We start from the raw sequence: 15,978 nt of genomic DNA, 5'->3' as shown, positions 1-15,978 counted from the left end.
CTGAACATGAACTTTGCAGGGGCCAAAGCTAAGACCTGATTGATTCCTGGAATAAAAGGGGAGCAGTTTGATACCATGGTGCAGGTGTGCATTCCTGGGACCGGGCTTTGCAGGTGGAGCCATGACCTCTCATTGGCTGCAGAGCTGGGAGTGAGCATGTTAGGAGGGAAGTAAGAACATCCAATGACACTCATATAATTCAAGTGCTGGGGTGGGGACTCTTGGTGCTTCTTGCATAGAAAGGTGTCCAACTACAGAGGTGGCCCCCTCCTCCCTTTGCCTTATTTCTCTTCAAAAGTGAATCTCCCTGCACAGTGTGGACATACATAAAAGGGAAGCTGAGCTTGTCTCCCATCGAGGGAAAAGAGCTCGGCATAGTTCATTTAAACACGATCATTTAAACAGTTGCTTCACTAAGAACTCCAAAACCATCAATTTCTTAAATCATGTTTTCATTTATGTAAAGCTATTTTGTCGCTCCTGGAGAGCTTGTGGGGAGTGTGAACAAAATGCAGCTTTCAGGACCAAATAACACACCATGCATTTTAGATCTGTCTCCTGGGGTTTTGTTGGCATGTCCTGTGGACTCCTGGTATCCCGTCACTTTTTATGGAAAAATAAACAAACAAAGATAAAAGAATCACCTCTATGGGCACACCTGCTCAAGAATATATATTATCCCAATCCTTGGTGAATGCTACAGGGATCTAAGCACCATTTCCCAAAGATCATTTTATTTATTTATTTTTAATTAGTTTTTTCAATTACAGTTGACAGTCAATATTATATTGGTTTTAGTTGTACAGCATAGTGGTTAGACATTCATATAACTTACAAAGGGAGCCTCCCCCCCACCCCCACATAAGTCTAGTACCCACCTGACACCATAGATAGTTATTACAATATTGTCGACTGTATTGCCTATGCCAGTGATGGCGAACCTATGACACGTGTGTCAGAGTGACATGCGAACTCATTTTTTTGGTTGATTTTTCTTTGTTAAATGGCATTTAAATATATAAAATAAATATCAAAAATATAAATCTTTGTTTTACTATGGTTGCAAATATCAAAAAATTTCTATACATGACATGGCACCAGAGTTAAGTTAGGGTTTTTCAAAATGCTGACATGCCGAGCTCAAAAGGTTGGCCATCACTGGCCTATGCTGTACTCTGCATCCTCATGGCTGTTTTTATAACTGCAAATTTGTACATCTTAATCCATTCATCTTTTTTCACCCAGCCTCTAAATCCTCTTCCATCTGGCAGCCATCAGTTTGTTCTCTGTATCTATGAGTCTATTTCTGTTCTGTTTGTTTATTTTATGGTTTTTGCTTTTCAGATTCCACATGTAAGTGAAATCATACAGTGCTTGTCTTTCTCTGACATTTCACTTAGCGTAATATCCTGAAGGTCCATTCATGTTGTTGCAAATGGCAAGATTTCATTCTTTTTTTACGACTCAGTAATATTCCGTTGTATATCCAAGATATGAAAGCAACCTAAATGTCCATTAGTATAAAATTGGATAAAGTAGATGTGGTGCATGTATATGTAATGGAGTATTACTCGTCCAAAGATAGTTTTTAGCCCCTAGTATTGGTTCTACAAAGTTCTCTTTGAGTATCCACATGGTTTAGTGAGAAGAGCTGGAATTAGGCAGAGCTGGGCTTAAATTGTCATGGTTACACTAGAGGTGTGACCTTGGCCTAGCCTCTTTGCTGTGAAGGTATTCATGGATACCCACGCACCTGTGAGCATCAAATATTGTTGTGAAAAAACCTTTCCATTTGCTTGAGGCAATGTAGTTCCTCAAACAAAGGACTGATCTTTCCCTTTTTTTCTTAGAAGCCATATTCTGCAGGACTGTAGAAAGTTCACCAAAGAAGCTGCTCTGGAAGGTTTATGTTGGTCTATTGCCTGGACAACTGGATCATTTCTGCATGTCTCCTTCATTCAGTTTTATCTACATGGGGGTCTGGGGATGGCTCCAGTTCTGACATCAGGTGGGGGATCCCTAGGTCCAAATGGCTTACTTAGCAGGGGTGGGGAACATCCGGCCCGCGGACCCTACAAGGCCAGGGAAATCATTTGGTCTGGCTCAGCCAAAGCCTTATGGGTGAGTTAATGAAATGTTTGACCTAATATAGCAGCCTAGTTTTTAAGCTGATCATTTTGTATGGCCCGAGAATGATGATATAAGTATCTAAATGGCCCTTGGCAGAGAAAGGTTCTCCACCCCTGGCTTAGGGTGTCACTCAAAGCATCAGGACTCAGTCTTTCAAATCTGGAAGCTGGCTCTGAAAATCAGATGGCCTCAACAAGCTACACCCACAGCGATGGCTGGAGGTGAAATGATTGATGCCTTGGCATCGTGTCCCCATCCAGTGAGCCACTGCCACCCTCTCCGAGGCCCTCGTGTGTGGAGCCGCAGCAAATCCAGAGAGTCATGGAAATCCAGCCCAACATAAGGAACCTAATTTATCTCACTTGCCCTGTTTCCTACCTGGAGAGGCAATTCACCGAGCTTGCTGTTTCAGCCAGCTGTTAGCTAGATCATGAATGATTTAGCAATTGAGCCTTTACTGTGTATATGCACTCGATAAAGTAATTATTTATAGGAATTATTTGATTTCTTCCCATGGCTGCCTGAAAAAAAAAAAAGCTAAATTTTAACACCAGTACAGGTTTTGTCAAACAAATAGATTTTGGCAAATCCCTTCATCCAAATTAAAATAGACCTCAGCATCTCCCAGTTTTGTCTTCAACATCCCATCAAATGACAGAAAGCACTTTTGCAAAGCCTTCTGTGGTCCTGCCAAGTCAAACACTCCAAGATTGAGATTCATTCTTGTTTTGTGGGAGGAAGTGTTACAAAAATCCTGCCCTGGGGGATATTGTCAATACCTCTGCGTAGACAGATAACAAATATGTCTTGTGCGCAGTAAAAGCCCATCACTGCACATGCAGCCACCATGGCATTCAACACCTTTCTGTTGGATTAATCTGACCATTTGTAACCTGGGAGAAAAGAGGCAGCTCACTTCGGGAGGTAGGCAGAGGAGTGTGGCAATTAGTCACAAACCAAGGCTTCTGTCCTCATTCAAAGTTGCACAGACATGAATGATGAAAGAATACCTGTGCATGAGCGTTGGGTGTGGTTTTGCTGCAGTATTTAGAATTTGTTTTTAAGTTAGGAAGCATTTATGCTTTGGTGACACCAGACTCAACATTTAGAGTACATCTCTGTGTGTTCATTGCACTATTGTTGTTGTTGTTGTTGTTTTTAATATTATTATTATTATTATTAGTCCATGACACTTTTCTTTCTGAGGAAGATATTTATTTCCAGCCATGTTGTGAGTTACGTAATAACTGATAGCACTATTAAATCAATTCTATTCAGAAAAAAAAGCACAACACTCCCAAATATTATGAAAGTTTCTTGCTCAAATCTTCCAAATCTTGGAGAAAAATTCTAGTTGAATTGAGTCATAAGGAGCTTGTTATTCTGACAGTGATGAGGTTTGTGTGTGTAACACCATTCTAGTGCAACCCAGGTCCGTTGCTGGGAGAACCCATTTCCCCAACATTTCTGGATTGTATACGACCCCCCAGGCTCGCATCCAGATGTGGAGATAAGCCCCAGTAGAGAAGGGAAACAGCTTGCCTTGGACTCTTATTGGGAACATAAATCAGTAGTGACCCCTGCGGCCTGTATCCAATTAGTAGAAAAGGAGCAAAGCCCTTCCAGGTGTCTTGAAATCTCAGAACATAAATAAAGAAGGTTAGCAATGCACCTGCCCCCTCCCCCACTTTTACCCCTGCCCCTACCCAACAAAGAGCACATCGAGGTCTCAGGGCGACTTGTCGACAGATTCCTCTGCAGATGAACTCAGCCCATGATGCATTGGGGCTGGTGTTTTTGGATGTGGTTTGGATATAGGGAAATGATAACAGCAGCTTGTACAGACAATGGGAAGGAAGGAAAATGGAGAAAGCCTTGTCCAAGGCTGACATGGGATGCCTTTGTCCTAGTTGCCTGTTGGGTAATAGATAAGCTGATAGTCTCTCAAGTGTTAAGATGCTTGAGTTCAGATAATTGGGTGAGATTCTGAGCTGCTCTGTGTCTTTAGTTCCTCCCAGGAAAGTAAGATAGTCATTATACCTGGTTTCTATGGTTTTGTAAGGAGTTGGTGAGTTAGCTGATGGATCTGGAGGTTAGCAAGTGCGAGTAAATAGTAGCTGTTATAACACGCAGTCAGATCTCCTGCATTGGCAATGGAGTATGGGGCAATGCCATTTGACAGCTGTATTCACAATGTTGCTTGGATTATCCCAGTTATCACTGCCGGAACTTTTAGGCACGTAAGGCCCAGAGTCCCTTACCACTAATGTTCTCACTACACCAGGTTCTTGTCAAATCTGCATCCTTCCTAAGCCGCATCTTAGCAAGTCCTTCAGGTTCATGGAGCATCACCCACTTTTCCTCTGTAACTGGACCACTTACTCTGGCGTTCTAGTTTACCTGACCATATAATCCATAAACATTGTAGGGCTTACCTTGGACCAGGTAACCTTCTAGGTGCTATAGACACAGTATTGAACAAAATAAGGTCCTCAGGACTTCCCAACACAGAGACATATAATAACGTTGCAATCAAATAAGATATTGAAAGAGTGCTTAGTGGAGTGGGTGGGGAGGCGTGATAGAGACTGTGGAGGCAGGTAGGAGGCGGAGGGTACAGTTGAGAGGAAAAGGCTTGGAGGAGGAGATGATGTTGGAACCAAGATGTGAATGAGGGAATTAACTCACCTGGTAGAGACTGAACAAAAGACAGAACCTGCAGGAGCAACCGAGAAGCAGCAGCCAGAGGCTGGGGGTAAATGCGGCCTTTTAGCCTCATACAGCAAAGATTCAGGTCAATGACTTCAGCCCGGGCGGGCCGGCCAGTACAGTGTCACCATCTTTATCCCCCTCAAAATATGTGCATTTCTCCCCAAGTTCAATTCCTTGCCCATCCCTTCCACACATCCTACAACAGCCTAGAAACTTCTGGCTAATTTGGATTTGACTAAAACTTTTGTACCATGACGTTATGCAGAGAGATTCAATTATAGTGCGCAATGTTTTGTGAGTAACTACCGCCCATAAAAAGTTAATTAATCAGGGCTGTGTCAATTTCCTCGTGCCATGTCAATTTGCTGCCAGGTAATTAATCACTAATCACCCACCAAGCAGCAGGCCGGGGAACAATCCACGAGCCATTTATTGTCTTTCCCCAAATAAATGGCACGCACAGCCAGGAAGAAACACATCTTGCCTTTCATAATATTTTTATCGACACTTTTGCAAGTTGTAATAGACTGAAGCAACAAGCAGCTGCAGTTCAATGGAATATGAATATTAAAAGAAACAAGTGAGTGGAGATTTATAGGACATTGCGTTTCTGTTATGTCAGTTTTGAGATTAAACCGAGCAAATGAACAGTGAAAAATTACTCTTCCATGTGGAGAATGGTGATTAGACTTGTACATTAATTAGAAATTTTTGTTTTCCTATTCAATGCATTTCAAATGAGGGTGTCCTATAAGGAACTGTTTGTCCAAAATGTAGATTTATTCACTTCTAAACAGCGGTATTTAATATCAACCTGCATTTCTAAGTCAAATGAGAGTCGATCCCAAATATGTGTTTCCAGGATAAAATATGTGAGTACGAGAATGGGAGATTCCAACAAATTAAGTGGCTCTTTGGGTCTTTTCGTAAGTGACAGAATGGGCGGTACTCATCTTTCCTCTGCCTCCCCCAAACCTTGAAATTACTGAATTTAAAAAAATAAAAATTTAAGCCTTTCCATTTTTACTTTGACCCAGAACTAAATATGCCCCATCACATGCAATTTTCCATGTAATGTCATTTAAAGATAGTGACCTAATTGTGTATAAATTCTGTTATAAACCCATTCGATGTACCTTTATTTGAGATCCATTTTAAACAAACATTTTTTGCCATTTGGAGAAAAAAAATCCTCTCTCTGGCTCTTCATTGTGATGTGTATCACAGGATGCTCTGCCTCTGAAATCGAGCTGTAGCTGGCTGTTTATTCACTTCAGTGTGTTACCTATTATGCCACTTCTTAATTTATGGTCCAGCTTATGGAACAGGAGATCCCCCAAGGGGAATCCCACAGAACCGTGAGCCTGCTGTTGAAATCGCGTCTGCACCCCCAGAATTATGTGAGTGAATATTTCCTACTATAAACTACCCACAGAACAATCCAACCCCAAATTAGCATGAAGGTTTCTCAGTCTTGAAACATTCAAAGGCGGGGGTGATGAGGAAGTGGCTTTATGGGGGACAAAAAGAGAGCCCCCCCCCCTATTCCGATGGCACACCTTTTCCTGGGCATCTGGCAACCTCATGCAAATTCAACCCAGCGCACAAATGCAAAGAATAATTGCCCATTAAAGCGGTTGTATATTTTTACGGCTTTGATGTAGAATCTGCCCCCTGTCGGCTTTTGCATCTGCTGCTCTGCCATCTCTCCCAGAGCTCTAAAACTTTAATATGCAGTTTAGCACCCTCAAGTATTTTCCACTGGTTTTGTGTTTCTTCTCTTGGGATTCCTGGGCTGGTAAGATGATCTCATTTGTGTTTATTTTCTAAGGTAAGCACCACGTTGTGAAGGAGACGGAGGGGGGAGGGGTGCGAGCATGTGTTTGTCACTGTAAATACATTGAAGGCAGAGCTCATAGACGGTTGGAGATGAAGGCTCTGTCTTTGAGGGGGAGACAGACTGGAAGCAGCGGACACGTGGGTAAATGGCTCATTTGGCTGGTTGATACACCCACGCTTCTTCCATTTAAAAATGTTGCTTTTCTTTGATCCTCCAGCACATCACAGCACGCCTCTTGTTACATCCCTAAAGTTTCATCCCTCAAGTTTCCGTTTCATTGAGTTCCAGGGTATAGAAAGAACTCCCTATTCCCACTTACCGAGAGGGTTACTCCACTCACCTCCCCCAAAATGGGTCTGGGTATAAATCGAGCTGAAGGTTGGGAGTGGGTGGGCTGAGACTGTTTATGTAGCAACAAGATGCTCAATTGGTATTTGCTCCGAAAAGCTGGTGCCCTGTTTTCTTTGGGAGAAACTCATTTTTAGCTTATGAGCTAAATCCAATTTTCGTTGCAGTGATATCAGATTTTTCACTTTGATTCATGCTGGATAAGGTTTCAGAGGGAACCTTTCCAGGATAATGGACCTATGGGTTTTCGCCTCCCGTGTCTCTCTCCTCTCCTGCCAAGAACTAAGGATTTATACTGTATCCATCCGGCAGCCTGAGCACTCTCCATTGTTTCCCATTGATGGCCTGTTTACATGTTTATTATCTTGACGTTCAACTAGAAAAAAAAAATCAAACTCCAGCGTTGAGGCTCAGAAATGCCTCTAATTTGGTGTCTTTTCTTCCTAACGGTGTTCTTTAATTGACATTTACCAATATTGGGCAGGGTGGCAGGTGAATGACTTTTGTTAACAGTGATTTAACAGACATCGAGAGGACACTCTGAGTTTCCATTTGGCATTTGGCACTAGATTTATTAAACATTTCTTTTTTAAAAAAAATATTTTTATTGATTTCAGAGAGGAAGGGAGAGGGAAAGAGAGAAACATCAATGATTTGAGAGAATCATTGATTGGCTGCGTCCTGTGGGAGCCCACACTCCTGCCATGTGCCCTTGACTGGAATCGAACCTGGGACCCTTCAGTCCACAGGCTGATGCTCTATCCACTGAGCCAAACCAGTTCGGGCTTATTAAACATTTCTTACCCACTTTCTGAATCCAAACTCCAGACGTGGGGCGTTGGTAGATGGCATGATAACCTTCACTCAACACAAAGTAAGTGTCTAGACGCAAAGAAAGTGCATAATGAGATGTTTCTTTCTAGAAGGGCCAAAGACAAAGCCAGTTCGGTGGTGTTTATTCAAGTAATTGCTTTAAATATACAGTTAACCATGTCCCAGCATCTACAAACCAGCATACCTGGTGGGCAAGTGAAGAAAAAGCAGTGGCATCTTAGGTTGAGTCTAAAGGAAGCTTGACAAACAGTTGTGGCTTTTTTTGCCCTTGAAGTTGACGATTTGTCTTAGTGGCAAGAGAAGAGAGCCCCGCTGTCCTAAACCAGCCACTGGGGAACAGCCTCGAAGGGAGCTGGGAGGACACATAAAAGGCACAGCTGCAAATCGGGACAAGTTAAGGGTTCTAAATATTGCTATTTGCTGTTCTTTCTTGTTGCACAAATGCATTGCATTTCAGAGACTGTGATTCGCTGGGCCGCCAGGAGCATTGTGTGGGGCTGCACCTTTAATAGGTATCACCTGCCTGGGGGCAAAGTGTGAGTCCTGCTTTTCCCCAGGACAGGAAACCGGTCTTCAGATCCTGATACTGTGCAGCAATAAAAGGGCACTGAAATGAGTTGAGGGTTTGCAGTAATACCAAGCCCAATACACTTATCCGACTTGCCTCCCTTTTTATCTGAATCAAAGATATTCCGAGTCGGGTTAGTATGTCTGGGCCAATACAGCACCAAAACGTATGGATGCAGAAATTATTTTTATGAGGATCATGATTCAGATCCAATGGTGTCATTTGCATACTGTTTTTCTGCAAAAGCTGGGCAGGGCATTTTGTACAGGAGACAGTGTTATGAAAGATGGGAAGTACAGAGGTAAGGCCTTTACCCCCATAAAGAAGCAGCTTGGCATTGGTGAACCACCAGCAGGAGTCCAGGCACGATGTTAGGCACCTGACGCTGCTCCGCACCAGGCAGCCTTGTAAATCAGTGGACAGAGCCAAGGAGCTCGCTGCCCTCATGGAGCTTGCATTCATTCCGGCACCAGCGAGAGTCCTTCCGCTCTAGGGTCCAAGCTACTGGATTGCCAGTACAGCCGGCCCTCCAGTAACGGTGTTTTGTTATGATGTTGATGAGGTGCAGTGGGAACGTAGCTCTTGTGTGTATCAATTAGCCCATCCTATAAATTGGTTTTGTTATATGGTATGTCATTCCTCTTACAGCCGCAGAATCTATTGAGGATGTGAAGTGAGGACTTATTGCACACTAGGGAAGTTCATGGCAGCCTTGTCCAGAAGGAGATTAACAAGTAAAGAGAGGAAGGAAGAGGGAGGGAGGAGGGGAGGACAGGAGGGGGAAGGAAAAAGTGCGGAAGGGGGGATTGAGGAGAAGAAGGAAGAAAGAGGAAGGACATGCTCATTAGTGATGATGACTAACCAGAGACGCGCAGGCCCCTGGGCCAGTCCTCGACTGGCAACAGGAGAGAGAGAGCTGAACTCGTCCATCGGGGAGCCTCACACACTTTCTCCAGGAGGCTTTTGCTCCAATGCATGAGCTATGGAACCACCTTATTTTACGTAAGGGGACCTGGGCCCCCAGGAAAGCAATATTTACACCAGGAGCTGATGTGCGGTCTTCCCTGTGTTCCTCTAACAGAAGTAGAACCCCTCGCATCTGGCCTGTGGAGAGAAGCCCAAAGACCCTTGTGTTAAGGCCCATCAGTACCTTACCCTGCATCGGGAAGGCCATTTTCTCTCTGTGGGAAACGGGGTGCAGGTGGAACCCTGGCTCTACACTTTTAGCAGTCTGTGCCCCCCTCGCTCTGCTGCCCAGCTTCTGTTTCATGTTATCTCCCAACATCTAAATCCTGCAAGAATTACTGTAAAACCTGCTTGTCGCTGAGAGGGATCTTGCCTCGCTCGCTCGGCACTGCAGCCGGCGATAATGAATGGGTCAGCATAATTACCGTGTTTTCTCACACTGGCAGCCAGCTGCTCTGCCAGATTGTGAATCTTTCATTTTCTTTATTTCAAAATGCAGGGCGTTCCTATGAAAACTTAATGTTTGAACTGTGGGGAGATGGAGTTGGAGTCAAAGCCATGCTCCCTCATTTTCTCCCCGGTCCTGAAGCAAACACCTCGTATCTCATTAGTTCTGGGCTTTTATGATATTAGGATTTACCGCTTTCCCCGTTAAGACCAACACCTCTCTACAATTATTTAAAACCAGAGCCAGGAGCCGTGGGTGCTAGGGGCTGGCAGGCTGAGAGTTAAGTACAGAGGCACGATTTGTTTTTAACAATAAAACAGGGTACAGCCCAGCCGTGTGGCTCAGTGGTTGAACGTCGACCTATGAACTACAAGGTCACGTTTGGATTCCTAGTCAGGGCACATGCCCGGGTTGTGGGCTCCATCCCCAGTGTGGGGCGTGCAGGAGGCAGCCGATCAATGATTCTCTCTCATCATTGATGTTTCTATCTCTCCTCCTCCCCTTCTCTCTAAAATCAATTAAAAAATATATTTAAAAACAGTTACAAATAACTGGTATGGTCTCAGACACAAATAGAAAGATGGACTCATTCTGGCTTGGTGCAGCCATCCTTGCATTTTACCGTCCTCCTGAGAGAAAGATATGGTACAATTCATGAAACAGGTCTGCTGCTCACCCTTCAGGAACACACAGAGAATTCCGAATGACAGCCAGTCAGTCTTCATCTCAGGTTCAAGGATCAGAGTCCAATCCATGCAGGTCCATGAGGTGGTATGGAATTGGGAGTAACTTCTGTGGGAGCCCTCTCCTACCCCCTGCCACCCACCATGCAGCTACAAACTTACTGTCCGAGGGCGGGGAGCAATGGGATGAGATGGGGTGGAGTGCATGTACGATTAAGTGTAACAGTCGGAAGAGGAAAGCACTGTTGGCAGTTTGGACATAGGGTAGAGACCACTTTAGCACAACAGGAAATACAACACCCCGGGAGCAGTTAGGTGTTTCCTAAAATAGAGTTCCAGGAAGAGTGAAGTGTTGGTGTGTTGAGTTAAGGAATTAAAAGAGCTTCCTTCGCCAGGAGTCCTTTCCTGTCATTGAAGTCATGCTAAAAGGGACTCCATGTCCCTCCCGGCATGGCACGCCATCACACTGTGAAACCCCAGGGCTATGGAGCAGGGATGGTGGGCTGTGGAAGGGAGGAAACCCACACACCCTGGCTCATCTCACGTGACTTCCTCTCTCTGGAACTCCTCCGAGCTCCTCTTAGGTCAGCGGGATCAGAGGAGAAAATAGGCCAGGAGAGAGGGTTTGCTGGATGGCTGCCCACCCTTTGGCCTGACCACAGCTTCATTCACCTGGTCAGGTAGAGACGTCATCCACCTTCCTCCCAGTGCCCAGTATTTAGATCCTGCTGTGGATAAAATCGGGGGGCTCCTGTTGTTGACTTGGGGAGGCAGGAGGAGATGCAAAGATGAAAGGGCCGTGGAGGAAGGCCTGCAGGAGCATGCAGACTAATAGGAGAGAGAAGCATAGCAAGTGACTGACTTCCCTCTTCTCAAAAGCATTACATAGATAACGAATGTCCGGGAAAATGGAGTGTGGGTGCAGGGCTCACTGGATTAATGTTTCCCTCACTGTAGGGCTTCCTGAGCCTCCGATATAGGTCTCCCGAGACAGGGGTTCCCCACATGTATTTTCCCAGAAAAGCACCCTCTCTGTGCCTTGGGGTTTGGGCAGGAGTGCCTGCTGTTTAATGGGATGGGACAGCAGGCCTGGTGAGAGCTCCCGGGGAATCTGGGAAGTGGCAGGAGCTGGAAGGCAGCGCCGTTTCCTGGAGGCCTCCTGGGTTAGGATTTGCATGCTGTGGGAGGAAGGCCTCCCAGGCAACAGAATTAATTACCAGGGGTCTCAAGCATCACGCTTAATTTCCCTCTTGACTCCTCAGCAAGTTATCCTGCTCAGAGAATTCCCCCCCAGGGAAGAAAACCCTGCCCACACTCTCTTCTTAGGAGTTGAGTTTCCAGACTTCTCTGTCATTGCTGTTACTGTGTTTTATAAGCTGCACAAATGGTTAGGGGGCTGATGGGACGTTGGGAATGATTTGTTTCTATGTACACTCATGATGCATACACATGTCTGGAGGAGCACTGTATTTCAATTAACATTTTTTTAAAAAAGCAATATATGCACATAAATGAAAATAGGAGAAATAACTAAACATGGGATGGGGAAGACCTATGAACAGACAACTAACACCCATACAGTTCATCCTCAGAGAGAAGTGTGAACACATTGAAATGTATGTATTGGCAAATATTATTATATACACACTAATATGAATACACACATATATAATATACATTCACATACACATATGCATGTACTCCTGAATATATACACACACATAGATACTGTGTTTGCACAATGCATGTACATATTCACTTACATATGCACAGATACATATCAATGCACATGCATACATGCATGTATATTGTGTGCTCAGACACATATAAATATATATTACACACTAGACGTATGTGTGTATACGTATCTATGTTATGGATGGATGGATTGATAGATGGACGGGTGGAATGATCAATGGATGGATAATGTCGAGAACACATTGCATATACATATTGCAATCCACCTTAAAAAATTGTCTGTGCAATTAGCTTTAATCCTGTATTTAAGAATTGTTTGTCAATGTTTTCATTTGGCACATTGTCTTAGGCACTGTGACCACCGTCTTAACTAGCCCATCCTCTCTGGAATTGGCCCTTGGCCCTTGACCCCTGTCAGCTGCCACCTTTAGACCCCTGGCTCCTGGAAGTGTGTGTGTGTGTGTGTGTGTGTGTATGTGTGGGGGGTGGGGGTGGGGAGAGGTGCGTGGTGGGGGCGGGGTTGTCCAGCCTTGGTCTGCAGGAAGGAAGGTCTGGATGGGAGGTTCCCGCAATGGTTGGTGTGGATCTAAAAGCCTTTGCCTTGCTCTCTCCTCTCGCCCTGCAGTGCCCGGCTTTCCGTATCCAGCCGCCACCGCCGCGGCCGCCTACCGAGGGGCGCACCTGCGAGGCCGTGGCCGCACCGTGTACAACACCTTTCGGGCTGCGGCGCCCCCGCCCCCCATCCCTGCCTACGGAGGGTAAGTGGGCTGCCTCCGGGGCGGGCCTCCCTGCACCACCCCTCCTGTTTGCGCATGCTGGTCTTGACCGCCCCTCCAGAACGCCCAGCATGCGGCCCGGCGCCTGCAGTGGAGCACCTTGCAAAGAGTATTGAAAAATGAGTGTAATTTGTCCTGTCATGGTTGGTGCCTTTAAGCATCCTACATGTCACATGTTGTTATGTAAATTCTCTTTGAGACTGAATGCTGGAGAACAGAGAAATGGTTACAGCCAGAGATGTATTTCTGATGATTGCAAACATCTGGTTATTAAGGAGGTTGGATCACATTGGCCCCTTGAATCTGTCCATGGAGGGACATGAGGCTTTTCACACATAAAAATAATCACTGGCGTGGTCTTACTCCCCTCCCCTAAGATACCTTGAGCTTCAAGGTTTAGGAGCCCTTGCTGGGAAGAGAAAATTAGGTGTGGAGTCAATGCAAACATTCACAAGTTCAATGAAATTGGAATTAAAACTTGTTTTAGCTGGATTTTCCAAAATGGCATTTGTCTTTGTTTCCCCTCTGCAAGGAAATGCAAGTTCATGTGACCCCCATTGCCAGTTGGGTATTCCTGTCATGGACTTTGGTATCACCAAGAGACAATCCAGGAATGGTGGTGAATGCTCAGGGAAAAATTGGTACTGGTGTGGCAGGCTTCGACCTTGAGACGCTTCCCTTTCACCTTCCTGTTAAGGGATCCTCCTGGAACATTCCTGCACACTCAGAGCCGGGGAGAGAGGGATGTCTCTGAGGCAGTGATCCTCAGGGGACATTTGTAATATCTGGAGATGTTTTTTGGTTGTCACAGCAGGAGCTGGGAGATGCAATGGCACCCAGTGAGCAGAGGCCAGGGATGCAGTAAACATCTTACAGTGCACAGAGCAGTCCCTCTCCCCATACAGAGAGTGATGGGGTCCTAACTACCAATCATGCTGCGCTAAGGAAAACTCAGGTATGCCCAGGACAGCCTGGCAGGAGGCTTCCCTGGCCGGTGCCTGGCTTTCTTGTCTATAGAAAGAATATGGCTGTATTCAGCACTCTGTGAAAAGGGTTGAACACATTTTTTTATAGCTCTGTTGCTTAGAAATCTTTTAGAAAATTTGAATCAGCCCAGATCATCTATTATACTGACTGAAATATTTATTCATATCTCACCCACTCCAAAGGACAGCATTTGAAGTGTTTTGGAAACAAATGCAGTGAGACAAAGCTAAGACAATAGAGAAATGAAAGCAGATGAAATTGTCAGGAAGAGGGGGGTAAAGGCAGAGAAATAAGACAAAGTCCATTGTTTCTGGTGTTGTCATTAGAGGTAGGCCAATTCCAAGTTTCTTAGTAGATGAAACACCACCAAAAAAAGAAAAAGAAATTGTGCTGAAAATATGGCGAATAATAAACCAAGGATGAATTGGCCCTAAATTCTCCCCACCCTCCAATATAATGTATCTTCATGTCCTAAGCTTCATGTATTTTACCATGTGATATAAGGCATTACTGACAGTATAATCATTATCTTCAGCCCCCACAGTATTAAGCCTATTTTGTAGATCCAGAAAGGCAGAAGTAAAAACTTGTTATTCCCAAGGTCATATAATGAGTTATGAAGAAAAAAACAAAACAAAACACATTACCCGCTAGGCTCATGTGATTACTAAAGCAAGATTCATAAGCCATAAATACAAAATTGCATGTTTATACCCCATTAGTTTGCCTGGAAAACATTATCTTGGTAGCTGGTAATTGTAGCTTTCCGGTATATGTACCCTCAGTATCTCACTACTATATTGAACAGAAAAAAATAAAGTAAAATTATATGGCTTATCCTCACATGAACAATTTATAAAAGTCTCAGAATAACACACCTGCTGTAAAATTGAAATTTGCTAACTTATAATGAACTTGCTCTTTGTGGGGAATAACCATGCATAGCTAATTAATGCCATGTTCGCCAGGGAGAGACACAGGCATCTCCAAATGGTGAAGCAATGTGTTTGTGACTGCTTTGGACAAGATTTAATTTTAATATCCCAGTGATAGCTCTAATTATTTTGTTTATAATGGTGGATTGTGCCTCTTTGCTGACAATGTTGACTGGAATTCTGAACCCATGTTTAGTAGTAAGGCAAAATTCTTAAGATGGGAGGGATAGAAAGAGCAGAAGGGCTAGGTGTGTGTGTGTGTCCATGCCTGCAGCTTCCATAAGAGCAAAGTGCTGGGGTAAAAGGAGGACATTCATCCAGTTGCCTGGTGCTTTGCTGGATTACAAATTGGCTGGACAAATTAGCTCTGAATGCAAAGGCATGAACCCAGCATCTTAAATGGTGGCTTCCCTTTTCCTCTGGCTTGTTTGGCTTAAGCTACAGAAGACGTCAGAGGGCAGCTCACCTTAGAGAGAAGAGCAGAGATTGGCTGGAGGAGAGAGGGCCCTGATCTTGGGTTGAGTGGCAAAGAGGTTGGAAACCCACTACCGTTTCAGGAAGTGACATCGTCGGGATTCAGGTGGCCCAGGAGATAGTGTGGATCTCCTGTAGCTGTTTGCCTCCTTTGGAGGATGAATTCTAGATTTGACTGATGTCTTTGCTAATGTCCAGTTTAGCTCAACACTCCTTTTCTCAGCTGCATGCACTGCGTTGCACTGAGGCCACTGAGGCAAATGGCTCCCTTGGAGGAATTTCTTCCGGTGGGGGGCAAAGCGTGCCATGTAAGCGAACAATTTCAGTAAATGTGATAAGGTAGGGTGTTGTGTGAGCACCAAGGAAGGACTTAGACGTTTAGAGAAGCTTCTAAACACCCAAGTGCTAGGAAGAGAAGAGATAGAGGTCACATTTATGGCCAATCATTTCCTAAATGTCCACGTTAAGGTCTCAGTCTGTGATTCTCCCTCACATCCAGTGAACCCCATCTTTTCTAAGACGTTGGCTAGCAAACTGCATTTATTAAAAAAAAAAATTATTTTCCCCTTATCACTAGTT

The 15,978-nt window shown here is 44.6% G+C and overlaps 1 protein-coding gene across 50 annotated transcripts in view; it reads left to right on the top strand.

Annotated features, from left to right (window-relative positions):
- RBFOX1 (RNA binding fox-1 homolog 1) overlaps positions 1-15,978 on the top strand; it is a 2,169,222-nt gene that overhangs the window by 2,096,040 nt on the left and 57,204 nt on the right. For all 50 annotated transcript variants that reach the window (XM_081089185.1, XM_081089163.1, XM_081089189.1 and 47 more), the window contains one exon: positions 12,853-12,985. In XM_081089185.1, coding sequence (XP_080945311.1) covers positions 12,853-12,985 — 133 coding nt within the window. The remainder of the gene's footprint in view (positions 1-12,852; positions 12,986-15,978) is intronic.

Source organism: Myotis nattereri, assembly GCF_964212035.1.
Source record: "Myotis nattereri genome assembly, chromosome: 4".
In the NCBI taxonomy this organism is placed as follows: Eukaryota; Metazoa; Chordata; class Mammalia; order Chiroptera; family Vespertilionidae; genus Myotis; species Myotis nattereri.
Note: the sequence above shows the minus strand (reverse complement) of the source record. Positions and strands in the feature narration are given on the sequence as shown.